The sequence below is a fragment of the Delphinus delphis genome, chromosome 12 (genome assembly GCF_949987515.2).
Source record: "Delphinus delphis chromosome 12, mDelDel1.2, whole genome shotgun sequence".
NCBI classification, from domain to species: domain Eukaryota; kingdom Metazoa; phylum Chordata; class Mammalia; order Artiodactyla; family Delphinidae; genus Delphinus; species Delphinus delphis.
Genome location: NC_082694.2, coordinates 68,911,675 through 68,926,886, shown reverse-complemented (window position 1 = coordinate 68,926,886; position 15,212 = coordinate 68,911,675). Strand labels below are relative to the sequence as shown.

Below are 15,212 nucleotides of genomic sequence, written 5' to 3'. Positions count from 1 at the left end.
TGTCCTGTTAGCAGCAGGACCCAGTGCTCCATAAAGGATAATAGTTTCCAGTACACTATCCCTCATGATGACTCCTTAAGCGGCTCGTCATCTGCTTCTTCGTGTGAACTGGTGAGTGATTTTCCAGCCTCCTTCCGAAAGTCTGCCTACTGGATGAAGATGAGAAGGATCAAGCCAGCTGCTACTTCCCATGTTGAAGGTATCAGTATCAGTATCTTATTCCAAAGACAGGGAACTCTCTAAAGTTATATTTGAGGTATCTGTTGTAAATGGCTCTTGAAGTATTAAGTACCACGTATGTGTTCCTTATTAGTGGTTGAATTTTTATTTTTATTTTTTTCGGCCATGCCACTTGGCTTGTGGGATCTTAGTTCCCCAACCAGGGATTGAACCTGGGCCATGGCAGTGAAAGCGCCAAGTCCTAACCAGTGGACCGCCAGAGAAGTCCCCTGAAATTTTTTTTAAAGTGTTAGGTTGTCATATACTCTTAGCTTCATGAACTGTCCCTCTGTTTTACTGAGTGAAATTCTGCTGATCTTACTCCTCTAGGTTATATGGTATAGCCTTTCCTCTTCATACGAATTGAACTTTCTTTCCCGTTGTTCTAGTTTGATCCTCTGTTGAGGGTTTAGGCGCTAGTGTAAGGATTATTCTAAGTGGAATTTATTAGTGGTTATAGTCTGAAGGGTTCTTAGTAGCCCTTTATCTTGAACAGTTAGCCTCAAATCAGGATCAAACAAATCACACTGCCTGAAGGATCTTATTTTTCATAGGGAACAGTTGATCACTTGGGATGGAGAACAGTACAAAAGGAAAAGGGGAGGTTGAGTCAGTTAATGAAAAATTATACCAACTTCCCTAAAAATGTTACAAACACTTCTCTAAGACCTGTGCTTGCTGATAATCTTTCTCTTTGGTGGTCTTGTGATTGATGATTTGAAGATAGGCGTAGATGTTCTCATATAAACCATACTGAAATTTTGTTTTGTTTTCTTATGTTATTTCAGGGTCAGGTGGAGTATCAGCCAAAGGAAAAAGGAAACCCAGGCAGGAAGAAGATGAAGACTATCGAGAATTTCCTCAGAAGAAGCATAAGCTTTATGGTAAGGGAGTAACTTTGCTAATTCTTTTTCACTGCGTGCCTGGGCTTTATTCTCTGAAGGTGAAAGGGAGAGGGACCTTAGATTTTGGCCCTTAAGCACTTTTGAGCCCTTTGAATTTTTTGGCAAGGAATGGCCTCCATCCTGCCTTTGTTTTTTTGCTTTTTTTTTAATTTTGGCTACGCTGGATCTTCGTTGCGGCGCACGGGCTTCTCTAGTTGTAGCGTGTGGGCTCTCTAGTTGCGGCGCATGGGCTTCTCTGGTTGAGGCTCACGGGCTCTAGAGCTCGCAGGCTCAGTAGTTGTAGCGTGCGGGCTCTCTAGTTGCAGCGTGTAGGCTTAGTTGCGGTATGTGGGATCTTAGTTCCCTGACCAGCGATTGAACCCAGGCCCCTTGCATTGGGAGCACGGAGTCTTAACCACTGGACCACCAGGGAAGTCCCCCCATCCTGCCTTATTTTACCGTTTTCTTCTGTCATGACTTAAGGGAGTCATTTGGTTGAGGGAGTGGGGCCTAGGGTGTTGAGAAGAAGAGGAAAGAGATTTTGGTGCTAGAGAGGGGTCAGAAAAGGTGATGTGTTGGGCTTCAAGTTTCTGTCTTGCATCAGGGAGGAAGCAACGGCCTAAAACTCAGCCTAATCCCAAAGCCCAGGCTCGTCGTATTCGGAAGGAACCACCAGCTTATGCAGCAGGTATGCTTTCTGTTGGAAGCTTTTTGAGATCTAGTTCTCTCATTCTGTCTTTTTTGTTGTTGTTGGTAAAGGAATGATGTACCAAAGCATTTTTTTAGGGAGGCGCTTATTAAGCGCATGGCTTTGGAGGTCAGTCATGTTTGTTCAAGTTTTGGCTCTTCATTAATTTTTTGACCTGCCTCTTAATTTCTGCAAACTTCAGTTTCCTTGTCTCTAAATAGGAATAATAAAGGCAGTCAGAATTGTTGTGAAAATTAAATGGGATAAAAACATTTAACAAAGTCTCAGGCACATAGGAAACACTTAGCAAACTGATTGTTATATATCTCAGTATCCCATTCTTATATGCTACTATGAAAAATATTACCCATTGACAGTTATATGTCAGTAAAACTGGGGAAAAAATTATTGCTCATTTCTTTAAGCCACCGGGCTTTGGAGTGGTTTTTGGATGGTTTTGATCGTGGGGAATTGAGTAGGAGTTTCAGAAACTCTTCACTGTCTGAAAAAAATTATTTCTAAAAGTTATATATAGCAAGAGTCTTTCCCCCAGGAAGAGGAAAAGCCACTTTATGATACTTTTCCTAAAATCTGGGATTGTGCTTTTTGTTTCTGGAGAATACTGCAAATTGTAAGTGTTCCTTTCTCTCCTTTGTAGGCAGTTTAGAGGAGCAGTGGTACTTAGAAATTGTGGATAAAGGCAGTGTCTCCTGTCCTACCTGCCAGGCAGTGGGCAGAAAGACCATAGAGGGCTTAAAGAAACACATGGAAAACTGCAAACAGGTTAGATATTTTGTGGCATTTCATAACTGTAATGACTTTTTACCCAAACTTTAAACCTCTGGCACTGTGTTGGATATGCTGATTATTGTGGAGAAGAGGCAGCATTGTGTCATAGAGAAAACATAGACTCTGGAGTCTGACAGACTTGGGTTTGAATCTTCATTCAGGTACTTACTAGTTGTGTCATTTAGCTTTTTATGTGTGGACCTCAGTTTTCTCATTTATAAAGTAGAGATAGTTACTACCTTGTGTAGTCCATGAGAGGATAAAAAAAGAAATATTACGTGCTAAGTGCCTACCCCATTACTTGGCAAATGCTGGCACTCAGTAAATGGTAGTTCTTATTATTTTGAAAATGAATAGCCTTTACCTCTTTGCCCTTGAGGACATGACAATGAGCTTTTGGGATTTTGAGATTCATTGACTATTATAGAATTTGGGAAATAAAGGAGATACAGACCAGAGCAGTTGAATAGGACTTTGTGACATTCTGTCTCTCTGTGGAACAGCCTGACCCTGAGCAGTGTTTTTTCCTTGTAGGAAATGTTCACTTGTCATCATTGTGGGAAACAACTTCGTTCACTGGCAGGGATGAAGTATCATGTCATGGCAAATCATAATAGCTTGGTAAGAGTGTGTTTTGTGCTGTGTGAGCCTATGTGGTATTTGGATGCCTTTACTTGGATGAATGTAGATAAATCAGTGGAGATGGCTAAGGCTCTGGGACTTCATGGGATGTTAAGTAAGAATACCCTTTAGATAGAAGAGTTACACACAATGAAATGTAGATACCTAGGTATTTGTGTTTAGGTTAGCCCAAAGGTTCATATCCTGGGAGGTAGAGGCTTTGAACTCTTAGTTCCTTTACATTCACTTCACTGTTTAGGAGAAGATGGAGAAAGCCAGGAGTCAGATAACTTAGATTTCATGGGCATCAGCTTAGGTACTAGTCCAGTCCTTGATTCTCCTATGATAGAATTTCTTTTCTGTATCTGTCTTGTCCATGAGTCATTTGCCTGTCTGCTTCTCTTGCTTTCTAGCCCATCTTGAAGGCTGGAGATGAAATAGATGAGCCAAGTGAGAGGGAACGTCTCCGAACAGTTCTCAAGAGACTGGGAAAGCTGAGGTGCATGCGTGAGGTAAGAGCCCAAAGACAGCAACTCCTTCTGCCTGGAGCCTCAGGTCAATGTCTTTCTGTTACTTGCTTCCATGTCTCCTACTTCTCCCTTACAGACCTGGTTTTGTGTCATCTTCCAGCATAAGAGCGACTTCTGTTTTTCAGGGTCTCCTGAATTCATTAACAGTTCTTTATTTTCTTTCTCATCTCCAGAAATTTGTTCTCCCTTTTCCCTTTGTTTGAAGGAGTTTCTTTGTCATCCTTTCTTTAGTGTGATAAAGAGGATTGTAGTAACCTCATGTGAGGAGCTTTGATATTGCTGGCTGTTTGATATTGGGGTGGAGTTGGATCATAGACCAAGGAGGAAGCTGTGACACAGACGAGGTATACAGTTCTAGTTTACTGATTGCTGACTAAGTTGATTGAATATCATACTTGGTGGTAGATAGGACAGCAGTTGGGCCAGGGACAAGGAAGAGTTGTGCGAATGGGAAATGCTGGAGAGGGTCTAGTGATATCAGAGCGTCTGTTTGTATGATGTGGCCGTTTAGAAGTTTAGAAATCATATAAAAATATGTAAGATTATAATATAGCCCTCTCTCCTTTGTTCAGAGTTGCTCTAGTAGCTTCACCAGCATCATGGGATATCTGTATCATGTCAGAAAATGTGGCAAAGGGGCTGCAGAGCTGGAGAAGATGACCCTGAAATGTCACCACTGTGGAAAGCCATATAGATCGAAGGCTGGACTTGCGTATCATCTGAGGTCAGAGCATGGGCCTGTGAGTACTGATTGCTTTCCAGACCCTGTTTGGGGATCTGTTCTGCGGTGACTGCTTGCCCCTGCATCTTTCCTACATCCTTGGTTCCTCATTTGTAGTCCCTTTTAATCTGAATGTTTTTGTTCTCTCTCTTCCTTGTTCTTTTGTGCTCTCCTGTCTGATCATTATTAGGTTAAAGAAATCAAAGTTCATTGTATATTCTGGGCAGAAGTAAACTCATTACTATATTTTTAAAGCTTAAGGCATTCTCCCTAAGTGAGAAATTTTGTGGGATTCTATCCAGCCGATCCCTCTATTCCAGTTTTTTTGTCTTGAATTTTTCTTTTCCTGATTACATTTCTAGGCTCCCCCACCTCGTTTTTTCTTTTTTAGCGTTAAGTTTCAAGATATAACTTACATATGGTAATTAATATTCATTCTTTTTAGTATACAGTTATGAGTTTTGACAAAAACATACAGTCATGTAATTACCACCATGATCAAGATACAGAACAATTTGATCATGCCCCCCAGATTCTTCTGTGTCCCTTTGTAGTCAGTTGTTCTTCCCATCCCCAGCCCCTGGCAACCACTGATCTATCTCCTGTCCCTATAGTTTTGCCTTTTCTGGAATGTCGTATAAATGGGCTCATACAGTATATACCCTGTTGAGTCTGGCTTCCTTCACTGAGCATAATGCATTTGTGATTCATCCGTGTGTTGCATGGATCATTAGTTTATTCCTTTTTGTTTCTGTCTAGGATTCCACTGTATGGATATTTCACAATTTATCCATTCACCAGTTGAAGAGCATTTGAGTCATTTCTAGTTTGGGGCAGTTTTGAATAAGCTGCTATAAACATTTACATAAAGGTTTTTGTGTGAAAATAAGTTTTGATTTCTCTTGGGTAAATACTTAGGAATAGGACTGTTAGGTCATATGATAAGTGTATGTTTAACTTTGTGAGAAACTGCCAAGCCGTTTTCCTAAGTGGCTGTGTCATTTTGCATTCTCACCAGCAAAGCATGGGAATTCCAGGAGCTTTGCGTCTTTATCAGCACTTGCCCTTGTCATGTTCATTTTTAAAATCCATTCTAATAGGTATGTAGCAGTATTTTACTGCCGTTTAAGTTTGCATTTCCCTAATGACTAATGATATTGACCATCTTTTCATCTGCTTATTGGCAATGTCAGTCTTTAATGAAGTTTCTTCTTTAGTGAAGTGTCTGTTGAAATCCTGTGTTCATTTTATTGTTGCAGTTTTTGTTGTCTTGCTATTACGTTTTAAATATATTTTGAGTTTTTTACATATTCTGGACACAAGTCTTTTTTTTTTTTTTTTTTTTTTTTTTTTGGCGGTACGCGGGCCTCTCACTGTTGTGGCCTCTCCCGTCGTGGAGCACAGGCTCCGGACGCGCGGGCTTAGCGGCCATGGCTCACGGGCCCAGCCGCTCCGTGGCATGTGGGATCTTCCCGGACGGGGGCACAAACCCACGTCCCCTGCATCGGCAGGCGGACTCTCAACCACTGCGCCACCAGGGAAGCCCTTTTTTTTTTCACATCTTTATTAGAGTATAATTGCTTTACAGTGGTGTGTTAGTTTCTGCTTTATAACAAAGTGAATCAGTTATACATATACATGTGTTCCCATATCTTTTATTTATTTTTTTATTATTATTATTATTTTTTGCTGCGCTGTGCAGAATGCAGCATCTGAATTCCCCGACTGGGGATCAAACCTGTGCCCCTTGCATTGGGAGCGCAGAGTCTTAACCACTGGACCAACAGGGAAGTCCCTGGACACGAGTGTTTTAGCAGATACATGTTTTGCAGATATTTTCTCCCAGTCTGTAGCTTGTCTTTGCATTTTTTATAGTGTTTTTCAAAGGGCAGAATTCTTAATTTTCATAAAGTTCAGTTTATCTTTTTTTTCCTTTTATGGATAATGCTTTTGTTGTTGTATCTAAGATATCTTTGCCCAATCCAGTGTATAATTTTCTTTTGCTGCATTATAACAATCACCATAAAATTAATGGCTTAAACAACACAACTGTATTATCTCACAGTTTATTAGGCCAGAAGTCCAGGTTACAGCATGGCTCAGCTGGTTCCCCTGTATAGAGCCTCACAAGACTGGAATCAAAGTGTCGGTAGGGCTGTTCCTTTCTGGAGGCTCGAAGAGACGATCTGTTTCCAGGCTCATTAAGATGGTTCAAGAATTCAGTTCCATTCAGGCATAGGACCTCATTTCCGTGTTTGCTGGGAGATGTGCTCAACTTCTAAAGGCTACCTGCAGTCCCTGGCTCATGGTCCATTTATCTTCGAGTCAGCAACAGTATTGAGTCTCTCTCATGCTTGAAATGTCTCCTGCCTCTTTTTTCTGCCACACCTCTCCTACTTAAAGTCAACTGATTATGGACATATATTAGATTTATAAGAATATCTTCACATCAGCATCTAGATTAATGTTTGGTTGATTAACTGATGACGGTAGCCTCACCAAGTTGACACATCAAAAAACCATCATGCCCAGGATCACAAAACGTTCTCCCTAGGTTTCTTCTAGAATTTTTATACTTTTATGGTTTACATTTATGGCTATGATCCATTTTGAATTAATTTTTGTATATGGGTTGATGTTTATTTCTTTGTATATGGGTATATCTTGACTTTTAACCACTTGCACTTATTCCAACACAACAGATTTTATCCTGCTAAGAAGCTTTTTACCAGTAAAATATGCATTAAGATGGTAGAGCTTTATACTAGCGGTTAGCAAGCTAGTAAGTAGCTTTCTTTTCTTCCTTTTTTTTTTTTTTTTAATAGCTCTTTCGATATGAGAGCAGGAAGGACAACCTTTAATCACTGGATCTGATGGAAGCCATTTCTCAGGCCTGTGTTTTACTGTGTCTTATTCTTGCAGATATCCTTCTTTCCAGAGTCAGGACAGCCAGAGTGCTTGAAGGACATGAGCTTGGAGCCAAAGAGTGGGGGCCGAGTTCAGAGGCGTTCTGCCAAGATAGCTGTATACCACCTGCAGGAGCTGGCCTCTGCTGAACTGGCCAAGGAGTGGCCTAAGAGAAAGGTGCTTCAGGATCTGGTGCCTGATGATCGGAAGGTGAGGCAGAAAGTAGTATTAATTTTGAACCATTATGTCTGATACTGGGCTTACCACATACAGAAAAGTAAACACACTTGAGTGAGTACATGATAGACAATATTTTGCTCCTTTATCCTTGGAGATGGAGTATATCTGATCCAGCTTCAGTGTTTGGATTCATGTAGGTCCTAGAGTGACAGTCTTTTTCAGAAGTTCTTTAAGGAGCCCTCTTAATTTTAGGCTACTTCCATGGTGAACCTGAATTCCCAGGTCACTGTTTTGTTTGGTCTTTGCCCAGTATATTTCCACTTTGTTAGTTCATATGTAGTAGTTTAATATTTAGTTTAGGTAGGTGTTTTCAGTTTGTTTTTATAGCAGTAGAACCCCTTTCCCCACCTAGTTTTTTTTACAAATAATAAAAGCTTATGCAAAACACCAGTATATAAAATAACTAAAAATGGAGTTGCTCTGAGTAACTAGGGGTAGTGAGCCCAGAGGCTTGTCTACTTAGCCTTCTCCTTGATACTTTTATCATTCCCCTCCACGGCCCCAAATGCACTTCTGAGGGGTGCAGAGCCCATCTTGGAAGCCTTTGGTTTAGAATAAACAGATCATAGAGGGAAGGAGCCCTATTTGGCCAAGAGGAGACAAGGAGTATATGACAGTGGAGTAGTCATGGGAAGGGGTTGGAGGGCTATACAGTAAGGACTAAGATCAGAGTTAAGGGTCTGTTACTCTCCAGGGTGTCAAGAAGAATAGTTTAGATTTGGCCTGGTGCTTTGACCCATGTGAGAGGAATGTTATGTATTATAAGAAAATAGGTCAAATCTAGAAGTTAACACTTTTTCTTATTTGGTCTAAAAATCAGTCCTACTGGTGTCCAAGAAGTTGGATCCTATTTTTCAATATCAGAACATCCTTTCTTGTTTCAGACTTATTGCCACTTTTTTCATGCCACAGGCTAAAGTACATGGTTATCTAAATTCAGTTTAGATGTGAATTTTGCACAGTGATATATATCTTGTGATATTGCAGTCCAGTTGCTTTCATTTTGCATGGTATGCGTTAGAGAATTTGTTAGCTCACTGGTAAGTTTTGGTATTGTTACCTAGCAGATACTTTCTCAAAATCATCAAACAGTTTTATATTTTGACCGTGTATGGGTTTTAAGGCATAATTATTTTTTTTAACATAAAAACTTAATTTTTTGGATTGTGGTTCAAAAGTCAAAATGATGACAAACATTGAGATATCTCACTCTCATTTGTCTTTTTCCTCTCCTGTATCTATGATTAACCATTCTTATTAGTTTCTTGTGTGTCCTTCTGGTGTTTCTTGATGCAAACACAAGCAATTTGTTTAGGAAAACCTCCTGTGTTTTCCTTTACTCTCACACTACTACACACTCACAACACTTCTGATACCAGATGTGTGGGGTTTTCCCACACTGGCCAATTCTCCAACACCAGCTGGGTATCCTACAATTTAATATAGTCTGACACTATCTACTTGGAGTTAATATCAGATTATATAAGTTAAGGGCTCAATCCCACAAGACTGCTTCAACTTCAGATTCCAGTCATAAGTCCCAGGTTGTCAACTTGTACTCTGATGGATTGGCTATAAATTGGGGTTCCCATGACGCCTTGCTTGGGTTTGATAATTTGCTCAAATGATTCACAGAACTCAGGGAAACACGTTTACTGGTTTATTATAAAGGATGTAATGAAGGGTACAGATGAACAACCAGATGAAGAGATACATAAGGTGAGGTCTGGAAGAGTCCTGAGCATCAGAGCTCTTGTCCTGTGGAGTTGGGGGTGTGTCACTCTCCTGGCACATAGATATGTTCACCAGCCCAGAAGTTCTCTGAACCCTGTTGTTTGGGGATTTTTATGGAGGGTTCATCGCATACGCATAATTGATTATTAACTCCATTTTCATACCCTCTCTGCTTGCCAGAGAATGGGAGGTGGGCCAGAAAGTTCCAAACTTCTAATCATTGCTTTGTCTTTCTGGTGACCACCCTCCTTCTAGGAGTCCACCAAGAGTCAACTCATTAGAACAAAAGATGCTTCTGTCACCCAGGAAATTCCAAGAGATTTAGGAGCTCTGTGTCAGATATTCCTATAACTGAGGGAATTACAAATTTTAGGAGCTCTGTGTCAAGTACCAGGGTCAAAGACTAAGTATTAGCAGGATCTAGGGCGCAGAGACCAATATATATTTCTTACTATTTTACAAATATATATTCCTTTTTAAAAAACCTTTATATTTTGAAATAATTTTAGACTTACAAAGTAATTGCAAAATTAGTACAGAGTTTCCATGTGCTCTTTACCCAGCTTCTTCTAATGCCAACATTTTACATGTAAGTATAACAGGATCCCATCAGCATCCCATCAGGATTCCACATTTAATTTTGTTTACTGTGTCTCCTTAGTCTCCTCTAATCTGTTACAGTTCTTTGGACATTCTTTGTCTTCTGTGCCCTTGACACTTTTGAAGAGACTATCTGGTTATTCTGTAGAATATCCCTAATGTGGGTGTGTCTGGTATTTTCTCAAGATTAGATTGAAGGTTTTATGTTTTTGGCAAAAATGCCTTCAAAGCAATGTTGGCCCTTCACAGTGGACCATATTAGGAGGTATATGTATCTTTTTACTGATGATAATAACCTTGGTCACTTGATTAGGTGTCCAGTTTTATCCATGGCAAAATTACAGTTTTCCCCTTTGTAAATTAATAAATATTTTGTGTGGAGATTGAGACATTCAACTAATCTGCCTTATTATGCTTCTGCCCACTTTAGCATCCATCAGTGATTCTTGCCTGCAACAATTATTTCTATTGTGTTTTAGTCTAATGATGATTTTCTGTTTCCATCATTTCTTATTCAATGTTAGTTGGAATTCTCCTGTGAGAAAGATCTTTTTCTTCTATTAATTTATTTATGTAAGTATGGAGTCATGGATACTTACTTTATCCTAGGGTTATAATCCAATGCTATTATTATTTTGCTGCTCAAATTGTCCCAGATTTGGCCATCAAGGGCTCTTTCAAGTGGGCTCCTGTGTCGTTTCCTACGACATGCTGTCGTTTCCAGCATGTCCCTATCACTTTTTGAGCACTTTTTAATTCTCTGACACCGTGAGATACTGTAGGTGCATCTTGTATTTTTCTTGCCCCAGCCCTGGAACCAACTGTTCCTCTAAGGAATCCTACTTTCTTTTATTGGAGAATATATTTAGAAACAAAGATTTGAGTGCTAGGTGTACTCATTCCTACTGGGATGTCATTGCTTCTGGGTCCTCTTGATGGATAGAAATATGACATTTATGTATGAATATTCATGCACACATACACATAATAGTATTTATTCTATATCTGTCTGTTTAAAGCCATGATTCATCTCCAGTCCAACACTACAAGTTTCATTCACACCTTCTTTTTTTCCTTACTTTCTCTAGTAACGAGAATCTTTCTCTTTCTCCTTTCTCTAGTAACGAGAATCCTGGCTGTCACTGTCTACAGTATATTTATTTATTTGCTCAATCCTACTATAACATGAAGCAGTTTCAGAATTGTTAACCCATACCTCTGTAAAAAACAAATTTACTAACTAGAGACTAATATTTATATATAGTTTTTTTAATCTTTAGCCTTAGCATATATAGTCAAAGTACTGTTTTCCAAAGTTTCTTAGGTTGGTTCCCACCTCCCCCACTCCTTTCATTATGTTTCTCATTTGTAATAATTATATTTCTCGTTTGTAATAATAAGGTTCATGTGTTACTCTTATTACATTTTGGGTTCCCCCTACATCCTATTTAATTTAAACCATTCATGGAGGAGTAGCCAAAATGGTAGAGTAGTACAACTGTGAGCTCACCTCCTCCCATGGACAGACCTGTTTACAAAGCAACTATCTTTGAGGATGAGGTGAAGACTAGCAGAAAATAGCAGTTATATCCACAACTAAAGATGTAAAGAAGGAACTACAACAAGATGGGTAGGAGGGGCAGAGACATGGTAGTCAAGACCCATATCCCTGGATAGGTGACCCACAAATGGAAGAATATTCACAACTGCAGCGGTTCTCTCCAAGCTGTGAGGGGTCTGAGCCCCATATCTGACTCCTCCCCAGCCTGGGGGTCCTGCACTGGGAAGATGAGCACCCAGAATATCTGACTTTGAAGGCCAGCAGGGCTTGCATACAGGAGAGCCAGAGGGCTGTAGGAAACAGAGACTGTCCTCTTAGATAGCACACCAAAAAACCTCACGCACTCCAAGACCCATTACAGAGACAGTAATTGGAAAGAAGCCTGAGTCAGACCCACTTGCTGGGTTTGGAGAGCCTGCCAGAGAGGCAGGAGGCAACTGTGACTCCCCCAGGGGAAACAGTCACTGGTGGCCGCCATTTTGGGGAGCTTGTTTGACTGCGAAGACACTGGTGCTGGCAAGTGCCATGCTGGAGTCCTCCCTCTAGCCTATGAGCACCAGGGGCTCACCACCCACCAGCCAGTCAGCACCAGTCCCAGGACCGGCTCAGGCTGAGCAGCTACCACACTGGGACCCAGCTCCCTCCACCTCTGGGCCCAGGACCTGGCCCCACCCACCAGCAGGCCTGCACCAGCCCTGACACCCCTAGAGCCTGGCCCTGCTCACCAGTGGGCCAGCACCAGCACTAAGAGCCCCAGGCTGCACAGGCAGCTTTTCTGGGACCTGGACCTTCCCAACAGTGGGTTGGCACCAGGCCCAGGACCCCCTGGGCTATGCAGCCAGCCTTACTGGACTTGTCCCACCCACTATCAGGCCAGCATCATCCCTGGGTGCCCCCAAGCCTGGTAGCCAGCCACCCTAGGACCCAGTTCTGCTCACCAGCAGGTCACCACCAGTCCCAGCGCCCCCTGGGGACCTGCTGTCAGCCGCACTGGGACCCAGTCTTGCCCACCAGTGGGCTGGCAGCCACTGCATGAGTCAGGGCCTAGCAGCCAGCTGGACCAGGTGCCAGCCCCGCCTACCGGTGTGCCCGCAGTAGCCAGCCCCGCCACAAAAGAAGGGCTCACATAGCCCACATAGGGGGAAATCCCTAGAGCATATTGTTCCGGTGACCAGAGGGGAGTGTGCTACTAGGTGCCACAGGATGTCTCATACGTAAGGCCACTTCTCCAAGATGGGGAACTGTAACTGACCGGTCTAGTATATGGAAATAAACACAGAGAATTAGGCAAAATGAGAAAGAGGACTGTGTTCCAGACAAAGGAACAAGACAAAATCCTGGAAGAAGAACTAAGGAAAGAGTAGATAAGCCTTCTACCTGATAGAGTTCAAGGTGATGCTCATAAAGATACTCAGTGAAATCAGGAAAAGAATGGACGAATACAGTGAGAAGTTTAACAAAGAGTTAAAAAATATAAAGAAGAACCGAAGAACTGAAGAATACAGTAACTGAAATAAAAAATACACTAGAAGGAATCAACAGTAGATTAGATGATACAGAAGAACAGAAGAGTGAACTGGAGGACAAAATAGTAGAAATCACCCAAGCTGAGTAGAAAAAAGAAAAAGGAATTTTAAGAAATGAAGATAGTTTATGAGAACTAACATTCACATTATAGGGGTCCCAAAAGGGGGAGAGAGAGAAAAGGGGGCAGAGAATTTATTTGAAAAAATAATAGCTGAGGGCTTCCCTGGTGGTGCAGCGGTTGAGAGTCCGCCTGCCGATGCAGGGGACACGGGTTCGTGCCCCGGTCCGGGAAGATCCCACGTGCCGCGGAGCAGCTGGGCCCATGAGCCATGGCCGCTGAGCCTGCGCGTCCGGAGCCTCTGCTCCGCAACGGGAGAGGCCACAACAGTGAGAGGCCCGCGTACCACAAATAAATAAATAAATAAAAATAATAATAATAGCTGAAAACTTCCCTAACTTGGGGAAGGAAACACATATCCAGTTCTAGGAAGCACAAAGAGTCCCAAACAAGACGAACCCAAAGAGGTCTGCACCAAGGCACATTGTAATTAAAATGGCAAAAATTAAAGACAGAAGATCTTAAAAGCAGCAAAGCAACTAAATACGTACAAGAGAACTCCCACAAGACTATCAACTGACTTTTCAGCTGAAACTGCAGGCCAGAAGGGGGTGGCACGATTTATTTAAAGTGATGAAAGGAAAAAACCTACAGTCAAGTACTCTTCCCAGTAAAGCTATCATTCAGATTTGAAGGAGAGTTAAAAGGTTTTACAGATAAATAAAAGCTACAAGAGCTCAGCACCACTAAACCAGCTTTATAAGAAACGTTAAAGGGACTTCTCTAATCGGAAAAGAGAAGACCACAACTAGAAATATGAAAATTACAAAAGGAAAAATCTCTTTGGTGAAAGCAAATATAGAGTAAAAATAGGAAATCAACCACTTACAAAGCTAGAAGGAAGGTTAAAAGACAAACTAGTAAAATCATCTATGTGCATAAGGGATATACAAAACAGAAAGCTGTAAAATATGTCAAAAACATTTGAGGGATGTTAGAATGCCTTCAAACTTAAGAGAACATCAACTTAAAAGAAAAAATATTTATATATGGGCTGCTGTATGTAAACCTTATGGTAACCACAAACCAAAAATCTGCAATAGAAAAAAGAGAAAGGAGTCCAAAACTATCACTAAAGATAGTTATCAAATTACAAGGAAAGAGAGTAAAAGAAGAAAAAGGAACAAAAAAGAGCAACAAATACCCAGAGAACAGTTACCTAAATGGCCATAAGTACATATCTATCAATAATTACTTTAGATGTAAATGGACTAAGTACTTCAATCAAAAGACATAGAGTAGCTGGATGGATACAAAAACAAAACATGTATACATGCTGTCTAAAAGAGACTCACTTCAGATCTGACTGACTGAAAGTGAGGGGGTGAAAAAAGGTATTCCATGCAAATGGAAACAAAAAGAAAGGTGGGGTATTTATATTTGTATCAGATAAAATATTTATGTCAGATAAAATAGGTCTTAAAGACCGTAACAAGAGACAAAGGACATTACATAATGATAAAGGGATCAATCCATATTTATATCAGATTAAATATTTATATCAGATATTTATATCTGATATTTATATTTATATCAGATAAATATATTTTTATCAGATAAAATATTTGTATCAGATAAAATAGATCAGATATTGATATCAGATAAAGTAGGTCTTAAAGACACTAACAAGAGACAAAGGACATTACATAATGATAAAGGGATCAATCCAAAAAGAAGATATAACAGTTGTAAATATATATGCACTCAAAGTAGGAGCTCCTAAATACATAAAGCAAATGTTAACAAACAAAAAGGGAGAGGACTTCCCTGGTGGTCCAGTGGTTAAGACTCCGCGCTCCCAGTGAAGGGGATGTGGGTTCAATCCCTGGTTGGGAAACTAAGATCCCACATGCCGTGTGGTATGGCAGAAAAAAAAAAAGGGAGGGGTAGAAATCAACAATAACACAATATTAGTATGGGACTTTAACACCCCATTTACATCAATAGATCATCCAGACAGAAAGTCAATAAGGAAACAGTGGCATAAAATGACACATTAGACCAGATGGACTTTATATGTTTTATATATATAACATTCCATCCAAAAGCAGAATACACATTATTTTCAAGTGC

The 15,212-nt window shown here is 40.7% G+C and overlaps 1 protein-coding gene across 2 annotated transcripts in view; it reads left to right on the top strand.

Annotated features, from left to right (window-relative positions):
- Positions 1-15,212, top strand: part of ZNF512 (zinc finger protein 512) — a 36,451-nt gene that overhangs the window by 10,842 nt on the left and 10,397 nt on the right. Inside the window, exons 3-10 of one of the 2 annotated variants that reach the window (XM_060026906.1) lie at positions 15-199; positions 1,008-1,103; positions 1,708-1,791; positions 2,450-2,574; positions 3,115-3,201; positions 3,615-3,713; positions 4,304-4,471; positions 7,375-7,569. In XM_060026906.1, the coding sequence (XP_059882889.1) occupies positions 15-199; positions 1,008-1,103; positions 1,708-1,791; positions 2,450-2,574; positions 3,115-3,201; positions 3,615-3,713; positions 4,304-4,471; positions 7,375-7,569 (1,039 nt within the window). Of the gene's footprint in view, positions 1-11; positions 200-1,007; positions 1,104-1,707; positions 1,792-2,449; positions 2,575-3,114; positions 3,202-3,614; positions 3,714-4,303; positions 4,472-7,374; positions 7,570-15,212 lie in introns of both variants that reach the window. The other variant, XM_060026904.1, reaches the window with a different exon arrangement.